Source organism: Garra rufa, chromosome 17, assembly GCF_049309525.1.
Source record: "Garra rufa chromosome 17, GarRuf1.0, whole genome shotgun sequence".
Taxonomy (NCBI): Eukaryota; Metazoa; Chordata; class Actinopteri; order Cypriniformes; family Cyprinidae; genus Garra; species Garra rufa.
Window position 1 is genome coordinate 33973966 of NC_133377.1, and position 13572 is coordinate 33987537.

General features: G+C 36.8%; 1 protein-coding gene across 4 annotated transcripts in view; it reads right to left on the reverse strand.

The window, feature by feature from the left end:
- map7d1b (MAP7 domain containing 1b) overlaps positions 1 to 12383 on the reverse strand; it is a 54588-nt gene extending 42205 nt beyond the window's left edge. For 2 of the 4 annotated variants that reach the window (XM_073821814.1, XM_073821815.1), the window contains exon 1: positions 12033 to 12382. In XM_073821814.1, the coding sequence (XP_073677915.1) occupies positions 12033 to 12099 (67 nt within the window). In that variant the 5' untranslated portion in view covers positions 12100 to 12382. Of the gene's footprint in view, positions 1 to 12032 lie in introns of all 4 variants that reach the window. The other 2 variants (XM_073821813.1, XM_073821816.1) reach the window with 2 other exon arrangements.
- Between the last annotated feature and the right edge of the window lie 1189 nt (positions 12384 to 13572).

Genomic DNA, 13572 nt, shown 5'->3' on the forward strand with positions numbered 1-13572 from the left:
GAGTAGGAATAAACTGTATATATCTGATGTTTTAAACAAAGCTGGAACACTGTAAGCTCTAAAGATCTAACTGTTTCAGTAGCCCTGATAAAAAACAGCCTGTCTACTTTCAAATAAAAACCTCTGCAGTAAATCACTGCTACCTAAACCATAACACCTGTTTCTACATGTCTAATACAAAACATCTGTATTATTCTAGAGCCTTTGTCACGTGACAAGACTAAACACAATCTTTAAGATAACCAAATTGAGTACATTTGAAACACAACAAAACACAAAACAGAATGAATAGCAACAGAACTGCCTCTTGGGGTTCTTCTGAAGTATCCAATGGAGTAGCAACAATCTGTCTCGTGGATCAACATGCCGGATAAACTGGGTTACCCACATCTGCACTGACACAAACAGTATGCCAGAGGAGTGCTTGAAACATCCAAACACCATTAATATTTTAACAACCCTCTGCATCTCTCCCACTCAATGAAGTCAGACATTTGCACAACTGGAAACAGTCAGAAACAGCTCATATCTTGATGTACGGCTGTGAGATAATAGGATAAAACTGACTTCACGGCTAAACGTTGTTCTTCAATCTAGACAGCTCATAGCACAAAAATGAGTACCAGACTAACAACCACACGATCTGAATGGTTGTCCCGATTACAGACACAACAAATACAACAACGGCAGCCGCTTTACATCACAGGACTGCCTGTAAGCACTATTGCATCATGTGGTAATTTGTCTCCTACTGAGACACCTCATGTTTGTGTGGTGGATGATTATCGAGATTATTTAGCATCAATAAACACTTTCAGGGTAAAATGAGACTTTTTTTTAGGATATATGTGAAAACATGCAAAAATTTTCAACAGTTGTTTGTATTTTCACGGTGTTTTTTAGCAAACATCCAAAAGCCTCAGATAGTAAAAACGAGAAGCCGCATTAAGGGATTTTAGCAATCTACATTAAAGTTGCCCTTTAATGTAGGTTTAATGGAAAGAGCGTCCAAATGTACATATGCATGCTTAAACTGTGTGCGTGTGTGTGTTTATGTGTGTGGACTTGAAGGATGTCCGCACGGTGACTTTGTTTACATGTGCGGTGACCTACATCTATTCTTCCGTATGTTTTGGCAGCTGCCTTCAGCAGCATAGCCATAAAATGTCAACGGGAAATCAAATTAAATGTTTTTACTTTCTTAATGCATGTTTCTGAACATACGGCTTATTTTTACATTTAAATGTATGCATTTGGCAGATGCTTTTATCCAAAGTGAGCTACAGAAATGCTATGTGCATGACTCTTGTATGTCTTTGTAATCTCAAAAAGTGCAAAAGTGGACTGAGAAGTATGGATGCTGTCAGAATAAGAGTTCAAGCAGCTGATAAAAACATAACAATAATCCATATGTAATCCACAGTTCATCAGTTTACATCTCGTGAAGTGAAATGCTGTAATACACATATGTATCACTAAGGCATTTTTAACTTCAAACAAGCCTTCTACTCATAATATTGCTTTTCCAGCGAAAAAGTTGTCTATCTGAATCAGGAGAGTTTATGAGCAAAAACATGCCAAAAGATGACTATACAATTATATTGGCAGGTTTTGATGTGAGAGGACAACAGAGGATAGACTTTTTTTTTTACTGGAGGAAGTGTGATTATGGATTATGGACTTACAAACATACAGATTTTTGCTTAACAAAATGTTAATTGATGGACTAGAGTGGTGAGGGTTGCTTGTGGATTATTGTGATGTTAATATCAGCTCTCATTCTGACGGCACCCATTCACTGCAGAGGATCCATTGGTGAGCAAGTAATGCAATGCAAAATTTCTCCAAACTCATCTACATCTGGGATGGCCTGAGGGTGAGTAAATTTAGAAGAATTATATATATTTACAAAAAAAGGTTAAATTAATGACATTACTGCATTTTTGTTTCATCCAAGTTAGTATAATTCCTTTTCCTGCTAATTTTACCCTGTTACTGTTTGCTAAATTTATCTCAGAAAGCAATATCATTCAAATTTTCTCACAAATAAACCGGCAAAAATGTAAAAACACATGACAGGAGTGTGGCAGAGGGTATCTAGGTTTGTCTGCATCACGTCTAGCCATCTCTGTGTGCGCTGAAGCAGAAGAGGACTATTAAATATATAAAATAGAGCAAATTAATGCTGTCTGCCATTAGAGCTGATCTTGCAGAAGTATCAAGGATGAAGGCTCTCTGACACTGCAGTATAAAATGGCTGTCAGAAGTCTTAAAGGTGACCTATTATGTCCCTTTTTACTAATTTTAAAATAAGCCTCTGATGTGTGTATGTGAAGTTTTAGCTTAAATGCAAATGAGCTGGTGCTCCCGGCCCCCTTTTCAGAAGAGGGCGGAGCTTCAAAAGCCAGCAAAAACAAAACAGGACAATCTTACGCACTGAAAATGTGAGAAACTCTCAGTTGTGGTGTTCAGCCATATATGTTTGAACCGGAATTGGTTTAATGTCAGTCATCGGTCACTCATGGTGCCATCACGTGCTCTCACAAACTATCCCACTTGTGTTTATGAGTGCAACAAATTCAAGCAGTCAACTACACATTGCCTTCATTTCCACTTTACAATCATTCTGGTAGCATGTGAAGGCAGTATCCGTGAAAACAGGCAGAGACAATGGTAGCTTTACCAATTTTAGCTTTGGAAAACAAACGCATGATTCTTACTTTGTCTGGAGTTGACATTCGCCCTCAAAGCGTTGGTATTGATCCCTAAAAGGGATTTTTTCTGGGACATTTCCTTCGAAAAATTAAATTTAACCATTGTCCTCAGCGGCTCAAATGGACGGAGTCTATGGAGACTTCTATGTTCATTGTTGCATCCCAAAACACACTTGTAATGACTCTTTTGGTGCTGATATTGTATATCTTCAGCAGCTACAACAAGAAAAAAGTAATGGAGGACTGCTGCTTCTCACTCAGGGCTGTGTCTATGCTGATAGGGCAGAGATTGTCACAAATGGGTGGGAATGTTCCCCTACAAAATGGCATGTTTTGAGAGACTGTTTATAAATTTTTAAGGATTATAAAAAAATAAGTGGGTGGATTTTTACCATTATTGGCTGGTCGTTTTTACCCACTGTGTTCAAACACCTTATAAAAGTGATCTTTGCTTAATAGGTCACCTTTAAATATGATGAAAACCAGCAAAAATGAATGAATCTAATGGCATAACGCTTCCTGTAAACTTTAAGATGATTAAAACGAACGATATACCTTATCACCTTGAGCAAACCGCTTTAGAAACATCAAATTACTCCAGGCGCACCCTGCAATAAGCTGCTTTTAGATTAACGTACCAGTCAAATAAAAAGCAATTGTCTAAATGCAGCCAAACAGAGAGAAAAGCTGCATGTTTAGGAGGATTTCCCAGCACACTCCTTCCATTAGAAGTCGAGGATACTGTGATACTGAGGTCACTTTATGGAGGACGGACGACCTGCGTCCTTTACTAAGCCAAGATGAAAGCGGAAATGACACCACCTAGCCAAGTCACCATGACTTGATATTTAAAACATATAAACCGATGACCAGGCAGCGTTCTGTGAAGAGCATCTAATATTACTCTCATCATATGACCGCGTCTATAAATACTGCCAGGTCTGTTCAGACTCCACTTGGGGAAAAGTGTTAATGTGGCTTGCTACAGTGACAGAACATTTATTTTCAAGGTCAACAGAAGCAGATGCGAGAACATCAGGGAAAAAATCCAAGAAAAAGTGAGTCATGTGACTCATTCCCAGCAGGAAACGCCTTCTGTGACACAACACATGCTGCAAATGCTCTCTTTCTCCACATTATGTCCTAATAGATGTTTCTCTTAGCAATTGCACGGCATCTGTTTTAGATTATATTACGTCTGCTGAAACAGTCTAAGGTGTGGCAATGCTGTTTCTAGATCAGTGTTATAGCGCAGTAATGTTGAGCGAAGGGGTATAAGCCGGCCTGCGCAGCTGTGGCACTAATATTAGCAGGCCAGTCCTGTGACCACACTGGAGCGGGACAGGCGACGGACGGGTGTGTGAACACACACACACACACACACACACACACACACACACACACACACACACACACAAACACATGCTAACGACTGTTTTCTCTTTCTGACACACACGCGTCTCTCGTCAAAGCCACAGTGATGGCTACAGCTGCTAGGGAACCAATTGAGACTTCATATGTGCACCACACAAAGTTCATACTAACACAGCCTTAACATACACTAAACAACAGCATATGACACTAACACATACTGTGTTCAACATATACAAAGCAGGGTCAGAAATAAACAGATTTGATTTGATGTTGAGAGGCATTTTTACCTTTACCATACAAAATCAACATCAAAATGTAAAAGCAGCTGTAAAAATAGCACAATTTTTGTTTAGTGATAGTAGTTTATGAGTCCCTTGTTTGTCCTGAACAGATAAACTGCTTGCTGTTCTTTAGAAAAATCCTTCAGTTCCCAAAAATTCTGTGTATTTGAACCCTTTACAACAATACTTGTATGATTTTGTGATCCATCTTTTCACATCGAGGACAACTGAGGGACTCATATGCAAGTATTACAGAAGGTTTAAACACTCCCTGATGCTCCAGAAGGAAAAACAATACATTAAGAGCCAGGGGTATAAACTTTTGAACAGAATGAGGATGCATTTTTCTTATTTTGCCTAAATATCAAATATTTTTCAATTAGTACTGCCCTTCAAAAGATACATTAGATATTTACATGTGGAAAAATAGGCTAAATTTACCCTGAACTTCAAATTCAAAAGTTTTCACCCCCGAGCTCTTAATGCATTGTGTTTTCTTCAGAGGCATCAGTGAGTGTTTGAACCTTCTGTAATAGTTGCATATGAGTCCCTCAGTTGTCCTCAGTTTGAAAAGACGGATCTCAAAATCACACAGTCATTGTTGGAAATGGTTCAAATACACAAAAATGCTGAAAAACCAAAGAATTTGTGGGATCTGAAGAATTTTTCTAAGGAACAGTGGGCATTTTAACTGTTTACCACAAACAAGGGACTCATGAACAAATATCAGTAAACAAAACAAGCACAGCTGTGGATCATTCAGGTAATAAAACATTATTAAGAATCAAGTGTATGTAAACTTTTAAACCGTTTTTTATTTTAAATAAACTATTTAAAATATATGTAACTATATGTAAACATCTTCAATGTAAAATATATTTTTACCAGTCAGTACTAAATAAAAAATAACATGTATTTTGTATAATCCCTCTTATTTTGGTAAAATAATTAACACTTTGCAGATTCTGCTAGGTTTATGTAAACTTCTGACTTCAACTGTATAGTCCAAGCACACTGGAGCCTAACCAACCACATTTTGCTGATTCTACATACTTCCTAAGACCACCAACCCTGTAGACAAGGAGTGAAAAATAAACAGAGCCCACAGACCATTGGAATAAACTCTAAAAATTTACTTTTCTTCTCTTTTATAAAGAAGAAACTTTAGGAAAGCCAAAAAAGATTCATATGTAGCACCAGCAACACCTTTAAATGCTTCTGTAGAGGTTTAGATGATTGTCTAATGTGCTTACAGGAACTACTTAAGCCTTTTGGTCTGCGGAAAGGATGGAAGAAATCACACCACTAAAACTATAAACTAAAAGTGCAGAGTAAACTTTGCTAGAATGCCACAGGCTTGAATATAATAGAAACTAGACCCTGGGCATTTAACACTGTGTCTAATCCCAGAAAAATTAGCTGCATTTCTGCATAAATTATATATTCAACTTCAGCACACCAACAATGAGATGCATCATTCAGAAATTATTCAAGATTTGACCTAATTTTCAGATCTGTATGTTGGTAAACACATATTCATTCAGCTTAATTTAAAATAGTCTTTCCTTGAGGGGATCCTGTTTTTTCATGTTTCGACTCCAAAGGAATTCACACGCCCTGCTTACGTAAGACCGAGACAGATTTCCACTGTTTTCATGCCGCCAAGTCATTGTGCAACAGTGAAGACGTGATCTAATCACACAAATTCTCACTTTGTTTACATTTCAGCTGCTGCGACAAAACAGTTTTGCCAACAAAAACGAGATCCTGACTTCCACGGCCCTGCAGACGCCACACCTCATTATGGAAGCAGAACTGCAGATTAAGACGATTGCGCTGTAATTTCAAGGTGCACGCTGTCAGTTTAAAAAGAATGCCTCTGAGATCTAAAACATCAGTGCAGGCCATCATTTTGAGCTTTGGGGTAAATAAAGCTTGGACTGGAAAGAACTGCGAAATTATGGTGTTTCTCCATTTCAAAATGACTTCATCGTCTGTCTGTTGGTGCTTAAAGGAATAGTTCTCACAGAAATGAAAATGACAAGCTTATCCCGGTTGGCATGAGAGTGAGTTTTTTGTTTCTTTCATGAGAACTGATTTGGAGAAATTTAGCATTACATCACTTGCTCACCAACAGATCCTCTGCAGTGAATGGGTGCAGTCCAAACAGCTGATAAAAACATCACAATAAAAAGCTGTGCTTTTGTAAGAAACAAATACATCACTGGTGGATATCTTTGAGGTTATATTTCTATATCAATAACGTCTAATTAAGCAAGAAATATTGCACTAAACACTGTAGAAAAGGTATTGATCTATATACGAGTGCTTTGAAAAATCTAAATGCTCATCTAAAGATTCTATAATGACAAATATTTAGCAAATAAAGCATATCTTTCTCCATCTATCACTAAAATCCAAGCTGTTTCCAGGCAGATTTTTACAGCACTGTCAAGTTCTCGTTTTTTCCTCTCATTCTGTTGCTCTTCCGCCCACATAAAACTTCAGATTCGGGCTTCTGGAAACAAACATCTCACATCCAAATGAAATCCTTCCATGCTGCTGTTTCCCTCCTCTCTCTATTCCTTCCTCCTCCCTTTCCTTTTCCGTCTTCCCACACGGTTATGACACGCAGCTCTTGCCAAAGATACCTCCCAAAATAGAAGTCATCCTCTCTCATTACTTGGTCTGCTTGTATATAACGACATTATGGTGAAAACAGTCACGATTACTCGTGGACAACACCGACTGCCATGAAGTTCGAACCACAAACTCATCCAAACGTGGTCATATGCCACAATCTACTCATATTTTCCACTGAAAGCAGAAGTGAAAATGGGGTTTCTTGGATCTATATTTATTATGACAAAGCCTATGTTGGCTATAAACAACATGAAAATGCTGTTAAAGCATGTTTATTTTTGTTACAGCAGTCTGTTGGCTAATATTATTATGAAATTCTAACTTAAAACCTGTTGCAATAATCCAATGCAGTCTGCTGAGCTGGCCACTTTGGCCAGATATCGAAATTTCCAATCCTCCAAGACCTCTTGGAAAAAAAAACAGGAAATATTTCGTCATTGGCTCTGAGTGTCTGAGAATGAGTATATCCACGTCATACATTACTAACAGAGACAAGAGCCTTCGGCTTGAACAATAACTCCATCCCACAGGAAATAAACCCTTTCTCATCTAAGGCCTGGTCTTATAAAAGGCTCTTTAATGGTTCTCTGAAGCACTTTAGGTTCAGCAAAGTACCCTTTTTGTCTTAAAACGTTGAAATCTTGGCTGTGCAGGTTGTGGCTGTGAGTTTCTGAATGGTTCTTTGGAGATTTTGAAGATTTTATGCATGTGCCTATGCTATGCAAACTTAAAGGAGAAGTTCACCACAGAATGAACATTTCCTGATAATTTACTCACCCCTATGTCATCCAAGATGTTTATGTCTTTCTTTCTTCAGTTGAACAGAAATTATGTTTTTTGAGGAAAACATTTTAGGATTTCTCAACATATAATGGATATGTATGGTGCCCCCAAGTTTGAACTTCCAAAATGCAGTTTAAACTCAGCTTCAAAGGGCTCTAAATGATCCCAGCTGAGGACGAAGGGTCAGAAAATTCCTATACTTTTTAACCCTTAAATGCTCGTTTTGTCTCGTCTCTGCGATGCGCATGTGTAGTCTGTGTAATCCGGGTCAATACAGTTAGGGTATGTCGAAAAACTCCCATCTTGTTTTCATCCCCAACTTCAAAATTGTCCTACATTGCTACAAAAGTACCAACCCAGTGTTTACAAAGTGAACATACAAAGATTATCAAACTTTACAAAAAAAGGTAAACCAGTGTCAGAGGACAATTTTGAAGTTGAAGACGAAAACGAGACGGGAGTTTTTCGACATACCCTAAATGAATTGACCTAGATCACACAAGCCACGCATGAGCATTGCAGAGACGAGACAAAGCGAGCATTTGAGGTTAAAAAGTATATAAATTGTCAATTTGTTTCGAAAATAACCGAAACAAATAATTTGTTTCACTAGATAAGACTCCTTTAGAGCCCTTTGAAGCTGCTTTTAAACCGCATTTTGGAAGTTCAAACTTAGGGGCACCATACATATCCATTATATGAAATCCTGAAATGTTTTCCTCAAAAACGTAATTTCTTTACGACTGAAGAAAGACAGACATGAACATTGTGGATGACAAGGGGGTGAATACATTATCTGTAATTTTTTCTTCTGGAAGTGAACTAATCCTTTTAGTTTTTTGAGAAAAACATTGGACTTCAATGGTAGCCAATGGGTTGTAAGTCCAAACTGCAAGTTCAATGCAGCTTCAAAGGGCTCCACACGATCCCAGCCAAGGGCTAAGGGTCTGATCTAGCGAAACAATTGGTTATTTTCTAAGATAAAACACAGATTTATATACTTTTTAACCACAAATGCTCGTCTTGCGGTAGCTTGACCTCACGCATACACGTGTGACATAGGCGGAAGTACAAACCCAGTGTTTACAAAGTGAACATACAAAGAAAGTCAAACCCCCTTTACAAAGAAAGGTAAAACAACAATGTTGGATGATTTTGAAGTTGGAGGAGAAAGGTATAAGTTAAGATTTTGGTTAAAAAGTATATAAAACTATACAAATGTTTATTTTTTTTTATGAAAATGACTGTTCGTTTTGCTAGATAAGAACTTTATTCCTCAGCTGGGATTGTGTAGAGACCATTGAAGCTGAATTAAAACTCCAATTTGGACCTTCACCCAGTTAGCCACCATTGAAGTCCACGATATGGAGAAAAATCCTAGAATATTTTCCACCAAAAACTTAATTTCCTTGCAAATAAAGAAAAAAAGACACATCTTGGATGACATGGGGGTGGGTCTTCCAGATTCTTATTTGTATCTTCACTCTAAGCAAGACAGCAATAAAATAGTTCAAAATAAAATTCTGTTATCGACCAGAATCCTATACAACGTGCAGCATACAGAAAATTTCTTGCGGTGTGTGAGAGAGAAAACCTGACAGTCTTTGTAGAGACTCATCTGTGATAGGGAAACAGTGTCCCTTTGAACAAGTTCAGTCTTGGAGAATCTTGGTCCTGCGCCCAAAACACTCACTACAAAGCAATCAATGTTGCTGTACACAGGATTCTCTGACCTGTCTCTCTCTCTCTGGCTCTCTATGGCTCTCTGAGCCTCAGGCTACAGGACAAGGCCTCCATCAGAGCTGATAATAACGCCATGGTGTCCGTGACTCAAATGGCCCAAGGTGTGAGGCATACAGCTGCCACCGATCTGAGATCAGCTTTGCGTTCACAGGATGTGAATAACTGATACAAGAATAAAAAGGTGGGAGAAACTGAATAGGGGTGTTTTAAAAATGAAAGAATGAGGTTATCTGCCACAAGAATGGAACATTACAGGTACTTTACAATGTAATACTCATTCTGGGGGTTTGGTAGGTTGTAGTTTACTGGCCTGGGTCGAGAGGTTAAAAACAAGGTCTGTCTTTAAAACAGTCATCACATAGGAATGCATTTATACGTTTTCTCCTATCTATCTAAGTACATTTTTACAGTTTAGGGTTGCACAAGCATACATGTGCTATGCCGGTTCAAAACAGCCTGATTCAAAACTACAAATACCAAAAGACAGGAATGTGTTCAAACTAAGATCCCGTGAGATAACAACTAGCTTTTTCCTTAGCATAACACACACACACACACCAATCTACTGACATTGCTCTACCTGCAACGACACACCTGGAGGCAGCATTTGACCTTGCCGTTAAAGGTAATTTATTAGAAGACTCCAGTAAAACCTAAGGGATTGCATCCTATTTCAGAAGACACTTCCATTCAAAGCAGCTTACATTGCATTATAACTAGCCTGAGGTTAAATGCCTTGCTCAAGGACACAATAGCTGTAGATCATGAGTTATGCCTTATGGGAATTGAACCTGCAACCTCTGGGTTTCAAGCCCTCTAAAAATTATACTACAAAATACATTTCAAATACGATCCCATGCACAATTAAAGAACCAACATCAAATTTGCACTGCAAAAGTGGCACAGAAGCATTTCTGAAGTGGCATTTAATGCTGTTCAGAAATGACATTAATGCATTAACACAGCAAAAACTAGCCCAAAGTTATCTGTATGTCTGGAATGCAATTTAGGAATCAGTATGTTTGTCCTATTACAAAATTAAATTTAAGTTGATTAAATTTATAAAAATAAATTTAGCCTATATTAATAAATATGACCCTGGACCACAAAACCAGAGATACGTAGCATGGGTATATTTGTAGCAATAGTCAACAATACATTATATGGGTCAAAGTGATCGATTTATTTCTTTTATGCCAAAAATCATTAGGATATTAAGATCATGTTCCATTGAGATATTTTGTAAATATATCAAAACTTAATTTTTGATTAGTAATATGCATTGCTAAGAACTTCATTTGGACAACTTTAAAGGTGATTTTCTCAATATTTAGATGTTTTTGCACCCTCAGATTCCAGATTTTCTTTTTATGCCAAAAATCATTAGGATATTAAGATCATGTTCCATTAAGCTATTTTGTAAATTTCCTACCGTAAATATATCAAAACCTAATTTTTGATTAGTAATATGCATTGCTAAGAACTTCATTTGGACAACTTTAAAGGTGATTTTCTCAATATTTAGATTTTTTGCACCCTCAGATTCCAGATTTTCAAATAGCTGTATCTCAGCCAAATATTGTCCTATCCTAACAAAGCTATATAAATCTCAGTTTCAAAATATTGACCCTTATGACTGGTTTTGTGGTCCAGGGTCACAAATATAAGATCAATATATTTAAAAACACTGAAGAAATCTTTAAAACGATAATTCTTCAGTTTACTTGAGAAACAAAATCAGAAGTCTGTAACATCTAATAATTTATTTTTGACCCCGTTCTCACAAATGTAGCTTAAAATTTAGCATCTCAAAAAAAATTACCTTTTTTTTAAGGATGCTTAAGATATTTTTACTGGCAAACGATATGAAAATAATGATTAACAAAGTTTTTTTTTTTTTTTTTTCGGTAACTGCAGGGTCACATTGAGTGCTCTGTCATAAGGCAGTAAGAGGGTTAATTGTTATTGGCAACAACGAAAACCCTTTGGGCTTTCATTTGGTGCTGAATAAGGACTGTAATAGACAGTTAGCCGGTAATTAAACATGCGCATGGCTGTTTAGCGCACACCGGTACTGCACCTAAATACGTGAAACCTTGATTAACGCTTGGATGCTTTTCTCGTGGAAATGGGCTATAGCAATGATCAAACTAATAATATAAACGAATATAATGTCAGGATCATGTTAGGTACAACAAATTCAGAGTGTTGACATCACACGCCAATAATTTTGCTCACTGAAATGCGAAAAGCCGTTATCCAGGTCACGCGTAACGTTACATGGACCGCTACTTTTGCTGTTTTCTTAATGACAGGTGGCACAGAAACAGAAGCTTTAACATAATAATATGTTCATACAAAATCTAAACACTATGACATGTGGGTCTGTCATGACTGAAAATATGCGCACATATTAACGTCCTTTGACCTCCCCTGCGTTTATTCAGGGTTTCGTGGACATTTTGTACCTTTTTTCAATTTCAATTGTGCTTACCTTTGTCTGACAGCGTCAGTTTTTCTTCAAAGCTGTTCTCTAGAGCCTTGTTCTCCATTTTGTTCATGGTTTGCAGTCAGTCATTCCATTACAGGGTCCAAAAGAGACGCGTGAAAAAAGAGGAACTCCCAGTTATGAACACACCCGAATGCAGTGGCCCTTTAAATCTGGTCAATAACAAACAGTTGAGCTCAATTAAACGAGTAATGCAATCGATGATTGAATAAATTCGCTATTCCCACTGAAATGTGTGATCTCAGCTGTGAAAACTAAAGACAGAAAAAGAGGGGGGCCCAAGTCTGGGGCCCTGCCCACCAAACAGCAGCCGCTCGCTGAATACAGCCGCTAGATGCGGGACGGTCTCTGCCTATCCACTGGAGCGTACCATTCACCTGGATGGGGGACACTAACACGTAGTTAGGACATTTGAAAAGCTTATTAATGGTTGTACAAACTATTTCTGTTTTTTATATCTCGAATTTACTTACATAAATGTAAGAAGATACTGGAGTATTCTGAGGTGCTGTACAGCAAAAGGTAGGTTTGTTAGGTTTTTGTAGAATGGCTCCCCCTCTCGGTTTCTAAAAGCCGGATCTGCGGCATCAGGATGGAGGCACAAGGGTACACGTCCTTTAATATGTCCCGCTGGAAAACTGTGGTTGATCCCACATTTTAGAAATCGTCAAATGTACACTATAACCTGGTGTGCCTGCAAACGCAATATATTTAATTCCATAAGCGATTTGAAAACTTTTTAAATGTGTGCATTCAGCTAAACAGCTGTTCTGAGAAAATGCGTAATGTATTCAAGTGTTACGTAGAAGGAAAACAACAACAACAACAACAACAACAAAATTATTAATTTATTTTAAAAATAAAATATTATATTATAGATTTTTGGTTAAATTTTGATATACTAAAATAACTAAAACTAAAACTGAAAAACTAATCCAAAAGAAAAAATATTAAAAATAATGTTTTTATTATTCCCTAAGTGGTTTAAAAAAGAACATAAATTTGTGCATTTAGCTGAACAATTGTTTCGAAAAAATGCGTAATATTTTATTTGAGTATTATGTAGAAAAAAAACAGCAACAACAAAAAAAGTATTTATTTACTTAAAAAAATAAATATTATTATTATAGATTTTGGCAACATTTTGATATACTAAAATAACTAAAACTGAAACTGAAAAACTAAAAGTCAGCTAATACAAAGGAAAAAAATATTTTAAATAATGTTTTTTTTTTATTCCCTAAATGATTTAAATAAAATAATAAATTTGTGCATTTAGCTAAAGAGTTGTTCAGTGAAAATGCCTAATGTTGTATTTTACTGTTATGTAGAAAGAAAACAACAACAACAACAACAACAAAAGTATTAATTTATTTTTTAAAATAAATATTATATTATGGATTTTGGCTGAATCTTGATATACTAAAATAACTCAAATTAAAACTTAAAAAAAATCAACTAATACAAAGGGGGAAAAAACAACAAAACTACTATAATGTTAAAATTAAAATGGAAATGAAAATTA